General features: G+C 59.3%; 2 protein-coding genes across 7 annotated transcripts; one reads left to right on the top strand and one right to left on the bottom strand.

Moving 5' to 3' along the window:
* Nucleotides 1–65: 65 nt before the first annotated feature.
* Nucleotides 66–10538, bottom strand: ABHD8 (abhydrolase domain containing 8). Of its 5 annotated transcripts, XM_054050480.1 has the most exons (7): nucleotides 10187–10538; nucleotides 7733–7788; nucleotides 5921–7416; nucleotides 3587–4364; nucleotides 2808–2978; nucleotides 2460–2676; nucleotides 66–2340 (listed from the first exon to the last, which is right to left on the bottom strand). In XM_054050480.1, exons 3-7 carry the CDS (start codon nucleotides 6075–6077, stop codon nucleotides 2191–2193), a joined length of 1473 nt encoding a protein of 490 aa, XP_053906455.1. In that variant the 5' UTR covers nucleotides 6078–7416; nucleotides 7733–7788; nucleotides 10187–10538; the 3' UTR covers nucleotides 66–2190. The 5 variants fall into 5 exon arrangements, with proteins under 5 accessions (XP_053906455.1, XP_053906454.1, XP_053906456.1 ...); XM_054050479.1 differs by lacking the exon at nucleotides 7733–7788; XM_054050481.1 differs by lacking the exons at nucleotides 5921–7416; nucleotides 7733–7788; nucleotides 10187–10538 and adding an exon at nucleotides 4866–5913.
* Nucleotides 10539–11947: 1409 nt separating this feature from the next.
* MRPL34 (mitochondrial ribosomal protein L34) lies at nucleotides 11948–13064 on the top strand. Of its 2 annotated transcripts, none has more exons than XM_009568334.2 (2): nucleotides 11948–12035; nucleotides 12513–13064. In XM_009568334.2, the coding sequence occupies exons 1-2, from the start codon at nucleotides 12001–12003 to the stop codon at nucleotides 12814–12816; spliced, it is 339 nt and encodes a 112-aa protein (XP_009566629.2). In that variant the 5' UTR covers nucleotides 11948–12000; the 3' UTR covers nucleotides 12817–13064. The 2 variants fall into 2 exon arrangements, with proteins under 2 accessions (XP_009566629.2, XP_053906334.1); XM_054050359.1 differs by having other exon boundaries at nucleotides 11958–12025.
* The last annotated feature ends 495 nt before the right edge of the window (nucleotides 13065–13559 follow it).

Genomic DNA, 13559 nt, shown 5'->3' with positions numbered 1-13559 from the left:
TGCCCATCACCGAGTCGGATGCGGCTGAGAATATAACACAGCTTTACTGTATGAAATGGCACTAACGCGGCGCGGGGTTGCGGTGCGTGGTTTGCCTTGGCCTTAGCACAAGCGATGTGGGTACAAGCGACACAGACTTCGTGGCAAACAGAGGTTGAATGACGTGGCCCGCGGCCACCTGGAGCCAGCTCGGGGCTCGCGGCAGGGGCAGAGCCGCGTTTCGGGGTACGGTGGCATCGCGGGGTCCCCTGGTTGCAGACCCTGGCTCCGCTGCAGGGTCTCCCCTGGGCAGGACGGGGTGAGGGGTGGTGGAAAGGATCTGAGTGCAGGGTCGTTAAAATTCTCATTATGAGACAGGTTGTGGCAGCAGCGGGCAGGGACGGGCGCTGGCAGAGGGTCAGCTCTGCCCGGGGCGGGGATGGAGGGGGCTGCCTGGGGACACTCGGCACAAAGGGTCCCCATCAACTTGGGGTGACTTTTAAGGGCTCTTCCTCTTCTCCATCGCTCCGTTTGAGGAGGAAGGTGAGCTCAACTTCAAGGAAGGCGCAAATGGAGATGGGCTCCTGGGGACACTCATCACGCGGGGTCCCCGGGACGGTGGGGCCGGCTCTGAAGGACCCTGTCTCTTCTACATCGCTCAGCTTGAGGAGGAACGTGGGCTCAGCTTCGAGGAAGGTGCACCCAGGTGGGTGCCGGCTGCAGTCGGAGCAGCCTTGCCCAGCCTTGAGCTGACCTGGGGGACCTCGGCGTGGGGACAGCCCCGTCCGGGGCAGAGAGGGGCAGGGGGCCAGGGGTGAGGTGTGCGTGGGACTGGTTGTTTCTTTGGTTTCGATGGGGGGAAATAAGAGGGGGAAAAAAAGCAGGGAGTGGCTCCACTCTTTGGGGTAGCGGGAAGGCTGGGGCCATCCCTGGTGCACGGGATCCCTCAGGTGCCTCCATCCCCGCGTGTCCGGGAGCCTCCAGATCTCGTGATGGCCCCCAGGTCCCCACTCAACGCTTCTCATGTACCTTCTTGGTCCTGGCCGGCTCCTGGCAGCGGGATGCGAAGCGCAGAGGGGAGGAGATGATGGGATAGGAGGGTTATGTACAGAACGGTGTCGGCAGGGAAGGAGCTGCTCTCTCGTTGCGATCAGACGGTTGCGGTTTGCTTCGTTGCTCCAATAACCCGCAGATCCGTATGGGAGTTGTCAGGAAGGACAGACACAGCAGGAACGCCAGGGTGTATTGCTGGTCCCCAGTGCAGGGACGTGGCCCAGGAGCGGATCCTGGAGTTGTGGAGGAGCTGGAAGCCGGGAAGAGCGAGCGAATGGGATGCTGCAGGAGTCGCTGCGCGGTGGCAATGGCTCCGAGCATCTCGAGGATGCGGCAGTGAGAGGGAAGCAGAGGGCTCTGCAGAAGCCAGTGTTGCGGTACCTAAAGTGATGGTGGTTGGGGATGCGACTGCACGGACGGTGGCACTGGGGACCGCGGGGGAGCTCAGGTTTGACGTTGTTGTCCCCACCACAGTCAGGCAAATCCCACCGCAGCGGGGGAGCTGATGGTGCTTTTGGCTCTGCCAACAGAAGCAGGTCACCTCCTCGTCCTCACCTCCTGGCCAGGCAGAGCCTCGCCAGCACCAGGCAGGAGCTGCTGGATGCCACACGCACGGCTGCTGGCAATAATGGTCCCCACAGACGGCTCGAATGAGGCTCTGCAGGGCTCGGAGAGACAAATCCCACTGCTGAGGCTGAGGAACCTTTGCCTTCCCCTTAAAGCAATCCCAGCTCAGTTCCACCAGCCCTGGAGGTGCTGGAGCCAACACGCTCTCCCTGGAGGAACCCCTCCAAGTTCTTCCCGTTTTGCTGCAGGTGGGACCAGTCTCCCCGCAGCCGCCTCCTCTCCATCCCCAGGGGGCTGCTGCGTGAGGAAAATAATACTACAAAGAAACAGGATGAAGACGCTCCAGTGGCTGCCACGCCGTCCCCGAGGGGACAGGGACCAGGTCTGCCGTGTTCCCGCTGCCGGCCCCGCGCAACCCTGCCTGGGGGAGCCTCCGTGCTCCGCCACCAGGCTCCAACGTGGCCGGGAAAGACAAATCGGCTGAGCTCGCAGCAAGAGCAGCCTTCGCTGCACCCCTCTGCTCTCGCAAACCCCTCTCTGCTCTGAAACTTCTCTCCTGTCGGAACAGCCCGGTCACCGCGTCCCGACGGCTTATTTCTTCTCGCCTTGCCCGTCCCCAGCTGGCGTCTCGGGCTCCCACAGGACAAATTCGTGGAGCAGCGTGTTCACCGTCTCAGGACACTCCATCATCACCATGTGGCTGCCCTCGTCGATCACCTTCAGGAAGGCGATCAGCAGGATCTGTTGGGAGACGGTGGCAGCAGCAGCATCAGCAGCGGGATGAGCCCCGTGCCTGCACCGCCCTGTCCTGGCAGGGCACGGCAACCCTTGCCCACCGTGCCACCCCCTCCATCCCCTACCTCAGCCATTCGCTGATCCTCCTCCACCGGGACGAACTTGTCGTGCATGCCGTGGACCAGGAGGACGGGCACGGCCAGCTCGGCGTGGTAAACCTCGTCCCCCTCCGGCCAGTACTGCCCGCTCATCATGGCACGCAGCACGAAGGAGGACACGTTGAAGGCGTTGCCTTCCTTCAGCAGCTGCTTCTCTTTGGCACCCTGGCGAGCGAAGCCAGCCCTGCGGGATGGAGACGGAGGGTTAGCCCAGCACCGTGGCCTCAGCATCGGAGGGACTGGCGTCGGGGGTAGTGCCTGGAAACCACAGCGGCCACTGGAAACCCTCCCCAGGGATCCGGGGTGGCCACTCACTTGAGGAAGCTCCATGCCAGGCACGGGGACAGGCAGTGCAGCACGCAGGTGGGCATGTTGAAGATGGAGCAGAGGCTGGGCTCCAGCGCCGTCGGGCCCCCTCCGTTGATCATGATCACCTTATGGACCAGGTCTGGGTACTCGTGGGCGAGGAAGGTGCAGAAGGACACCCTGCGGGGGGAGCGAGACGTGTGAGCCGTGCTCTGACCCTGTCGCACCCCAAGGGTCCATGGGCAGAGCCCAGGGTAAACCCCCAGGTTTGTCCTGTGCTCACTCCTTCTGGGGTGGGGGTAACCCAAATCAAACCCCGAACCCTGCAGAGCTTGGGCGAAGGAGCTGAGCTCGGGAATTCGCTCCCATGCAGAGCAAAGCAGGGTGCTGGGATCCGCTTGGGTGTCTGCCAGCCAGGACCAGCCTTGTCCTTCTGATCTAATCCTGCCCGGCTCGGAGCCTGTCTCCAGCTCCCTCTCCTCCCAGCCCTGCTCTCTGCACCGCTTAGTCTCCATCTAATTGACTTTCTTGGGCTTACTCTATTTATAGGCTGTGCTCTGCCTGCTTCCTTGCCGGAGGACAGGCTCTGGGATTAGCTGGACCCATGGGCGTGCACCAAGAGGATGTAGGAGATCAAAGCCAAGGGATAAATCCAAAATGGGAAACCCCACACCCCTCCTCCACTTCTCAGCCCCCAACGCGCAGGATTTGTTGGACGCTGGCTGCCAAGGAGAGGACAGGAGGGGATGAATCCATCCCTTCCTTCCTGGGAACTCCTGGTTCCTTACCCGTATGAGTGTCCTATCAGGATATTCCTCTTCTTCGCGTAGCGCTTGAAGACAGCCCTCATGTCCTCTGCCAGCGCGTAGAAGGTGTACGCGGCGGCAATCTGGGGAGCCGAGCTGCAGCCGTGGCCAGCCAGGTCAGGAGCCACCACTTCGTAGCCCAGCTTGGTAAAGAAGTCCAGCTGCTCCTTCCAGATGTCCAGCGAGCCGCCCACACCGTGGATGAAGAAGAGGACCACGTCGCTGTGTGTCCCTTTGCAGCTCGTGATCTGCTTCTTGCAGTCGATGTTGATGACTTTCTTGGGTTTACGCTTCCGACGCTTGGCGGGGGCAGCGGCTCCGTCCCGCGCGCCGCATCCCGGTGTGTCGCATCCCGGCACGCCGGCAGGAGCCTGGGCGGGAGCTTGGCCAGCCAGCTCGGAGAGCTCCAGCTCCACGGTGCTGTTGGGTTCCCCCGAGCTGTTCTGGCAGTGCAGGATCTCGGAGCGGACGGCGTCACCCAAGTTCTCGATCACCAGCTGCCCGTTGCGGTAGACGGTGATCTTGCGCTTGCAGTGCACCAAACCCCGCTCCGGCCCCCCGGGCTGCGTCTCCTCGGGCCCCTCCACGGCCGGGCGGGTGGGCGCACTGTGCCTGATCCGTAGGATCCTCCCCGGCTTCACCTCCATGAAGCTGTAACCGTTGCTGGACTCAACGGTGTCCAGCGGCCCCACGGCGTTCGTCGTCTTGCCCATCAGGCAGCAGAGGAGTCCATCGGTGATGCTGTTCAGCATTATGCTCCCTGCAACAAAGCGGGGACAGGAGGAAACGGGGTTAGACACCGGTTCTGAGGACCTGCTGGCATTCCTGGATGGTGCACAGGGGACCGGGGACAGCCCTGTCCCCCCCCAGCTTTGCTGCCAAAGCCACAGCAGCACAAGCGAGGGCGGAACGCGCCTGCAGGGATGCATCAGGGTCGGAATGTGGTGCTCCCCAAATGCGCAGCTCTCCTGCGAACAGGCTTCTGCTCCGGATCAGAGACGGAGCCAGCGCGCCGTGTCCGGCTTTGGGCCGTGTCCCTGTCACCGCGGCAGCGCGATGGGCGCTGGCTCAGCAGAGATGAACTCGAGCTGCTGCAAACCCGCGCAGCCCCTGGCACGCAACCGCCCGCCTCGGCGAGGGGATCCGCTCTGGCCGAGGGAAGGAACACGCGAAGAGGAGCCTGATGGAAATGAAAATGCTATTTCTGGCACCAAATATGGGGCTGAGGAAAGATCCAGCTATGAAAATGCATTATTTATACCCATTAAATATATATACGTATCTCCACTCTAAACCGCCGATACAAACGGTGCGAGATGGGAATTAAAGGGGCTGGAGATGAAGGTTTTAATTACAGTCGCTCTGCAAACCACGGCTGAAAATAACACTGCAGGAGAACCGGGGTGGGAGAGACCCAGCACCAGCCTGGAGGGGTGGGAATCAGCCGGGGGCTGGGGGGGCCCTGGCACTGTCCTTGCTGTCCCCAGAGCTCATTCCTTGACGTTTGCCCTTCCAGATGCTCTCAGGTGGCTTCGGGAGAAGGCTGTGGATGCGAGGACACCAGGCCTGTCCGAGAGCGAAGCCGGAGCAGGCAGATGCGAGGTAAGATGTGCTGGTGGCACCGGAGGCACCGGTGCTGGGACCAGAGCCCGATGCCACCCCGGTGGCGCGGAGCGTGGTGCACGTGGGGCTGGGGAGGGCCCTGGCTGGCAGCCTCCTGTCCGTTTATTACCGATGGAGCAAAACACAGTGAATTATCGATGCCAACGGGCAAAGAGAGCCAGAGCGGGCGCTGCGCAGAGGGGCTGTCCCTGCAGGAGCAGGCACCCTTTCCCCTGAGCAGCGGCTGCAGATATTGACCACGAGAAGCGGAGGAGGAGAAGAAAAAATGTATTCCCGGGGATGAATTAAACATCTAAATCGCAGTAACGTCGTCAGGAGCCCCCACTTTGGCTCCCCAAGCAACCCCTTGAAGGGTACCCAGCAGGATGACCGCAAACCAGAGCGAGGGATGGGGGCAGGCTGGGAGCTTCTAGTGCTCACGGGGTGGGGGAGAGGCAGCGCTGTGCCCTCCTCAGAGACCCCAGCGCACCCCGCTTGGACCCCGCACGCTCCCAGGAACCAGACGAGAGCCGCCAGCCAGCGGGGAGCCCACGCGTTCCAGCCCAACACACGGCTCGTGGGCTTCCCCGGCAAAAAACCAGCCCGTTTGCTCCAGGCAGGTGAGCTGGGCAACAGCTCCCTTGGCAAAGCCGGAGTGGCTTATCTGGGAAGCCTTGCCGGCTCTCGGGACCTCAGCCAGCATTTGATCCGCACCCGTCTCTGTGCGGACAGTGGCCTGACGCCCACGCAAAGCCCGGGTGAAGCTCTGGGTGCTGAGGTGTAGGGGTTGGAAATGCAGCAAAGCTGGACCCAGGTGCTCCTTCTCGTCGCTGGCTGGGAGCTCCACAGGGGCTCCCTCCGTGCAGGGCATCACGGTCCCAACTCTCTGTTGCTTGCATCAGCGATCTCTCTTCTGGACACAAGCACATCCAGGCAGGATCCATCTCATGGAGAGCTTTCCAGCAGCCCCTGCTCCCTGCAGGCTGGCCAAGCACGAACAGCCGAGTCACCCGCTGGGCTCCCTTCCCGACGCCAGGGGTGGACCCATCCAAGCTGAGGAGCAAGGGCAAGACGTCTTGGAGCCCTGGGAAGCAGAAGCCAAACGCAGACCTCGCTGGCAAGGGGCCGGTTTGCTCTGCTGAGCCACTCTTCCAGACCGGCGATGAGCCCGAGGAGCCGGGCACCAGACTGGCTGGAGCCCTTGCTGGGAGATCTCCGGCTGCCTTTGCAAAAGGATGGACAAGCCATGGTTCTTGCCATGCTTTCAGCTCGGTGCCACCTTGGGCTGCTCTGGATCCCGGAGCCACTCTGAGCTGGCAAAGCTGCACAGAGAGATGGAGCAGTGGAAAACCCAGGGGAAAGGGGAAATGAGGCGGAGCCGGAGCCCCACAGTCCCCACAAGCACAACTGTGGGCTCTCCATAAGCTCTGCCCAGGGCTGGCGGGCTGCATCCTGCCCTCATCCTGGGTACGGTTCCTCCAGGCTCAGCCTTGTTGTGATTCTCCTCGGATTTCCACACCACCTGGCTTTGCGCTGCGCTTCCATTTCACAAGTTATTAATGATCTCTGTATGGATTATAAACAGGACTACTGGCCAAACCGCCTCGGCATTGATTAACTTCTCAGGATTAACTCAATTAGCTGGTCCTGTTCATTTCCAGAATTGATTTGCTGGAAGGCTCTGGCGGTCAGGAGCGCTGCAGGCAGGGCCGGGAGCCTCATCGGCTCTGGGGACGAGCCTGGATCCCTCTGCAGGAGAAGAGCTGGCTCCCCAAGCCGAGATGCTTCTGCTCACCCAGGCTGGAGCTCCCGGTCTGGGTCGTGGCAGTCCCTGCGGGGCGTCAGACTGATACAACACCACCGAAATCCCATCAGAGAGTGGATCCCAGTCGAGCCATTCTATGGATAGGTGGGAAGTGGGGGGACAGGAGGTTAAGCAGCTCAACTCAAGGCTGGGAGGCATAGGGTGCCCGTCTCCCACCTCCTACACTCCTCCTCTATCCCACCACACCGTCTGCCACGCCTGATGCAGCCAGAAACATCGAGGGATGTTCCTTCCGTGAGATGAAAAGGGCTGGAAATGAAACCAGATGGATGTGAAGAACTTTGCAAAGATGCTGGTAACCATGGCGATGAGCTGCTCTTCCCTCCCCTCCTCCATCCCGGCTCCCTTCCATCACCGCCTCCGGCGCACAGCGAGATTTCGGCACCTGTTACATAAGGCCAGGCACAACAATGAGTCAGGCGCGGTGTGAACCCCATCGCCCCCCTCGTCCCACGGGGCTGAGGATGTGGCACGGGCTTGGGAAGGCGGATGGCATCGCCCTGAGCTGACACCCCCCGCCCGGTGCCCCCCAGAACGGTGACTCTCCGGGCAGAGAGGAGACGCTGGGGGTTAATCCCGGGAGGATGATTCCTTGCTCAGATCCAGACCTCATCCCAGAGCACCCACAAGGACTCCTCTGACATTACCCTCCCCGCCGCCAGCCGTGAACAACCCAGCTGCGGAAAAAACAACTTACTGACCTACTTTGGGCTGCAGCGCCTCAGATTTTATACAACTTGACAGCGCAGTGTCATTGCTGGAGAAAAATGGGATGAGATGCGACGTGGCAGGGCGAAGGGCAGAAAGCCTGATGGGATAACACGACAGGCAGCTACGCAGGGCTGACACGGAGCCCGTGGGGCTGACCTGGAGCCTGTGGGGCTCACACGGAGCCCGTGGGGTGCTGTATCAGGGTAGCGCTCGCACCACGTCTGCTCCAGGGCTGTGCCAGTACGGTGTTGGCACGCTTACAGCAGCAGCAGGATGGGCAAACCAAGCTGGCTCTTCCCTCACCATCCCTGCGGAGAAGAGGGGGTCCCCTGCCCCAAGGAGCCTCCTGGTCCTGCATCTCACAGAGGTCCCATCCTTGCTGGGTTTCTGGGGACAACCAGTGTCCCAAGGGTCCAGGATGCTGGGAATGACAAAAATCTCCTCCTCCTGTCCCATCGCTGCTGGGGAGACCTTGAATCACGGGCAGGAGAAAGGACAGCGCGTTTCTCCATGGCAGCCGTGAGCTGAGAGCAGTCCTGGTAAACATTTCATCCCAATAATTGAGCCAAGAGCATCGTTTACTGCAGGGGCAGCACAAGCGGGAGTCGGCGCCGGAGCCAACAGCCACAAACCTATAACCCAGAGAGTCCCTTCCCTGCTCAGCACCTCCATCCCCCTCTCTGCACAGAGCTCAGGACCCTCACAGAGAGTAGGAGGGACTTGATAGCTGCTAATTCCTTGCAAATCCGCGGAGGAGAGGAGCAGGAGATGCGCTGCAGCCAGAATCCAACCTGCTGTAATAATTTGTTCAGCTCTAATCCCTTCCCTCCGGGGCTCACAAGTATTAATGATGACACACAACACTCCTGAGGAATGGGCAAATATTATTATGCTCTTTGCAGCCTCCCTTGGTCAGAGGGGAAGCAGAGAAACTGCAGCATTGAGAAACACATAAAGAGAGCGGCTGTTTAAGCACCAATCTCAGATACACGCACGAAAACGTTTATGCCGCTTCAACCCAGTCCTGCAAAGTCAACTTCCCTCCGCGGGAAGGCGGAAAAGCCACTTTGGGTGGTGGCAAACACCTGGATTTAGAATCGTAGAATCCTGGAATGATTTGGGTTGGAAGGGACCTCAAAGCCCATCCACCTCCCACTGGATCAGGGGCTCCGAGCCCCATCCAACCCGGCCTGGAACCCCTCCAGGGATGGGGCAGCCACCACTGCTCTGGGCAACCTGGGCCAGAGCCTCCCCACCCTCATCGTGAAGAATTTCTTCCTCATGTCTCAACTAAATCTTCCCCCTTCCAATTTAAAGCCATTCCTCCACATCCTGTCACTCCAGGCCCTTGGAAAAAGCCCCTCCCCAGCTCTCCCGCAGCCCCTTTCCGTTCTGGAAGCTGCTCCAAGGTCTCCAGCCCTCTGATCATCTTTGTGGCCTCCTCTGGACCCATTTCAACAGTTCCAATTTATTCTGTTATGCCTGGATTTCCCACCCAGCTATAATTATAGCGGCTTTATCAGGAGGCAGGAGTAGGCAGGCTTTATCAGTCGTACAAACGGAAAACCAAGCAGGCAGCCCTGAAATCCTCCGTAGGGGCAGGGATGCAGCCTCCCGGGAGGGGCAGGTTTGGTCTCTGTCTGAGGGCAGCAGGACTTCACCGTGGCCCCCACGGGATGCAGATAAATCCCATCAAGAACCAGCACGGCAAGGAAAGTCGAGCCTGGAAGGCACGCGCAGCCCGGAGCCGCGGCCGGCCGCCTGCCGCCCATCTCTCATTAGGAAGGAAGAAGACCTTGAGAAACAAAAGATTATGCAAGGCACAGCGGAGTATAACCTATGCCTGACCTCCGTCACCAAAATCCTCCTTAACCTTCCTCCGTTTCCCAAACCTCCCGGGTTTCCAAGGTTTCCCGACGCATAGCAGCAGTGAAGCCACTTGGATTCCTCCGACAGCAAACGTCCTCCAGCAGCCAGCTGGAAGAAACCATTGCAAGGAGGCAGGAGAAGATGAAAACCCTGCCCCCTCCGCCGGGCAGCGATGCGTGCAGGTGCCCCTGGGTCTCCAACCGAAAAATCCGAGCAGATCTCGCCACGCACATAGCAACAGCGGCTTCGCCGCCAGCCAGCAATCATTTACCGCAATTGCATCACAACAGAAGCCGTCCCTTAAGTTTGAGCGCTGGGCAGCTTTTTATAACCCCGAGCTCCAAGGCTGCTGGAGGCAGCAGGGCTATTTAAGCCACTGCTGGGTTACCGGCTCCCCTTCCCTCTCCGCAATCCCATTTCACGCTGCTCGGATCCCTTCCCAACGACAGCTTCAAAATGCATTTTCTGCTCCCGTTGCTGAGCCCCTTCCTCCCCTCCGCCCGAGCGTGTGCCCTCCATCCCGGCTCGCGCTCCCGACCCTCCGCACAAAGAGAGAGAGACAAGAGGATGCTCACCTCATTTATTGACAAGGATTGTCAGGAGTCGAGATTGCAAAGGAAAGGCTTAAATCTTGCAGGAGGCAAAGGGAGAGTGGAAGAGAAGCCCGAGGCGATGGGAGCTGTGCGGGATGCAGGTTGCCAGCGCTGGCAGCTGCTCAGCTTTCCAGTTCCTCCGATTATTACATTTTTTTTGTGTTTTGCCTCTTTGGTGGGAAAAATGGAGCGACGCCTTCAGCTCAGCCTGTGTGCTTTAGACAAAAAATCTTGCATTCCATCTTCTCAGCTTCATCGCTGAGCTCTGGGCTTTGGGGGTGCTATTTGTCCTTGTCGGCTATAGCCATAGAAAGCCCCTTAAATCCCTCCTAAAGAGGAGGGCTCTCGGTGTGACAGACAAGGAGATTTGCCAGTCAACGCAAGACCCAGCGCAGCCTCGACGCCAGCCCGTAGGGAGCCTGCCAGGAGCTGGGGAGCTGGAACACTCGCCCTGGGGGTTTGTCCCTTCCAGTGGAATGAGTAAATGAGTTCTTTTTTTTTCACCTTTTAGCCTTTTTTCACCATTTGCGGTGTCCCTGTGGCCACGAGTGTGTCCGTGTCACGAGCAGGTTGGGACTCAGCACAGGTGCGCCACAAGTACAGACCCCAGGGGTTGGGGCAGGAGGACAGACATGAAATCCCGAATGTCTCTGTGGTTTCTGTTCACAGCCATGGGTTTCATGGAATCCTGGAATGGTTTGGGTTGGAAGGACCTCAAAGCCCATCCAGTCCCACCCCCTGCCACGGGAAGGGACACCTCCTATGGGATCCAGTTGCTCCAAGCCCCATCCAACCTGGCCTGGAACCTCCAGGGATGGGGCAGCCACCGCTGCTCCGGGCAACCTGGGCCAGAGCTCTCTTCTCCAGAGAGAAAGGGGGTCATGGTTCCCATAATACTAATGCTAGCAATGCTAATACTAATGCAAATAATGGTAATAAAGGTAAGAGATGCAAGGGGGATCCCATCACTGCTGCTCCTCCCATGTTCCCTGGCTCATTTTCAGCCCAAGTGGACAACCACTGAGCATCTCCATGATAAGAAAGACCACGCTGGGTCCCACAGGAATCTCTGTTTAGCAAAGGTGTCACGGAACGGTTTCGGTTGGAAGGGACCTTAAAGCCCATCCAGTTCCAACCCCTGCCATGGGCAGGGACACCTCCTGCTGGGTCATCAAAAAAATCCTTCAGGTTGCCTTGCTGGAGCCAAGCTTGGACATATTGCCAAGGGCAGCCAGCAGATCCAGGGTTTTTCTGTGCTGGTTTGCTGTGTTCCCACCAGGATTCAGCTCACCAGGATGAGGGACACGACTCCGGTCTCCACAAACTCACAGAGATGATCCAAGGGCCGGAGCATCTCCCGCACAAGGACAGGTGGAGAGAGTTAGGGTTGTTCATCCTGGAGAAGGGAAGGCTGTGGGGGGACCTTAGAGCAGCTTCCTTAGGACACCGTTCCTGGGGGTGTCCCAGGCCAGGTTGGATGGGGCTTGGAGCAACTGGATCCAGTGGGAGGGGTCCCTGCCCATGGCAGGGGAAGGAACTGGATGGGCTTGGAGGTCTCTTCCAGCCCAAACCATCCCATGAGCCCTTCCCGCGGAGCTGCTCCCCGCCCTCTCGCTCTCTGTCCGTCTGTCCATCCAGGGTTGTCACCTCCCATGGCACATACTGGACTCTGCCCCTCCTCCAGGACTACAAATCCCATCACCCCTTGCGGCTGCGTACGTCGCACGTGCCCCGTCCTCCGCGCATGCGCGCCGCGGGGCCCGGCATGAACCGGAAGGAGGCGGGGGCAGCACCGGATGGCCATGGCGGCGGCGCTGAGGGGCGCTGAGGGGTACGGCGGGGACGGGACGGGACGGGGCTGGGGAGATGGGTGAGGTAGGGATGGGGCAAGAACAGGGATAGAGATAACGTAGGTATGGAGGTGGGAGTGGCGCAGGGATAGGGATAGCGATGGAGATGGGAGAGGGATGGGGATAGGAATAGGGAAAAGAAGGTTGTGGCCAAGAATGAGGACAGGCACAGGGATAGGGGTAAGGTAGGGATGGAGATGGGAATGGGACAGGGATAGGAGTGTGGATAAGGTCGGGCTAGGGACAAGGACAGGGACAGGGATAGGGATAGGGATAGGGATAGGGATAGGGATAAGGTAAGGACAGGGGTGAGGCAGGGATAGGGAGAGGGGCTGGGATAAGGCATGGGGCAGGGATGGGGACACAGATGTGGCAGCCTGATCTGACAAGATCCCCTTATTTTCCTGTCACTGGCAGCACTGGGCCCTCTCCTCACTTCTCTTTTCTTCTTCTCATAGGCTTTTCCTACTGCGACAAGCTGTGGTCTGCCCTTTCCAGCTCCGAACGCTCTCGCTTTTCTCAAGTCCCCTGGAGCTGTCTTTCAGAACTCGCCTCTCCCTCAAGGCCGCAGGTGCCTGCCCCAGCCTGGAATCCTCCTGGAACTGCCAGCAGATCCGGATGAAAGCACGAGGGAATGAATATCAGCCCAACAACCGCAAGCGCAAACGCACCCACGGCTGGATCAAGCGCATTAGCACACCAGCCGGTGTCGAGGTTATCCTCCGGCGCATGCTGAAGGGCAGGAAGTCTCTGAGCCACTGAGAACTCGTTCAGTTTGGTATGGGGCAAGCCAGAACTGAGCCCTGGAGCCGTTGCAGCGTTTGAATGACCCAGCCTGTGCCAAGTGGCAGCGATTGCCGATCAGGAAGCATGTGAGGAATCGTGCTGGATCCAGCGTGGCCTCCAAGGGCTTTGTTTAACAGCTGCTTTTTAAATTCTGAAATCATTGCCCTTTTGTAAGTGTGATTCAAAGATAAATATGAGCTGTGATTAAAGCCCAGTGATTCACCTTGACCCTCATGCGCTAATTGTTAATAGTGGAGGGCAGAAAACTGGCTCGTTCACAGGGCCGCAGCTCTGGGGGAGTCTTCGGGAGGGTGGTGGGAGCATGAAATTTGGCCCCTCTGCTCCACTCTGGTGAGACCTTACCTGGAGCCCTGTCTGGAGTCGTCAGCGTAGGAAGGACGTGGAGCTGTTGGAGTGAGTGCAGAGGAGGCCATGGGGATGATCAAAGGGCTGGAGCACCTCCTGTACGAGGACAGGCTGAGAGTTGGTGTTGTTCAGCCTGGAGAAGACTCCCAGGAGACCTTAGTGTGGCCTTTCAATACTTATAGGAGGCTTATTAAGAAAAATGAGGAAGCCATTTTTAGCAGAGCCTGTAGCAATAGGGCGGGTGGTAATGGTTATAGACTAAAAGAAGAGAAGTTTAGGATGGGTGTTAGGGATTTTTTACCCTGAGGGTGGGGAGGCCCTGGCCCAGGTTGCCCAGAGCAGTGGTGGCTGCC

Source organism: Cuculus canorus, chromosome 27, assembly GCF_017976375.1.
Source record: "Cuculus canorus isolate bCucCan1 chromosome 27, bCucCan1.pri, whole genome shotgun sequence".
NCBI lineage: Eukaryota > Metazoa > Chordata > Aves > Cuculiformes > Cuculidae > Cuculus > Cuculus canorus.
The sequence above is the reverse complement of the archived record's forward strand: the minus strand, read 5'-3'. Positions and strand labels throughout refer to the sequence as shown.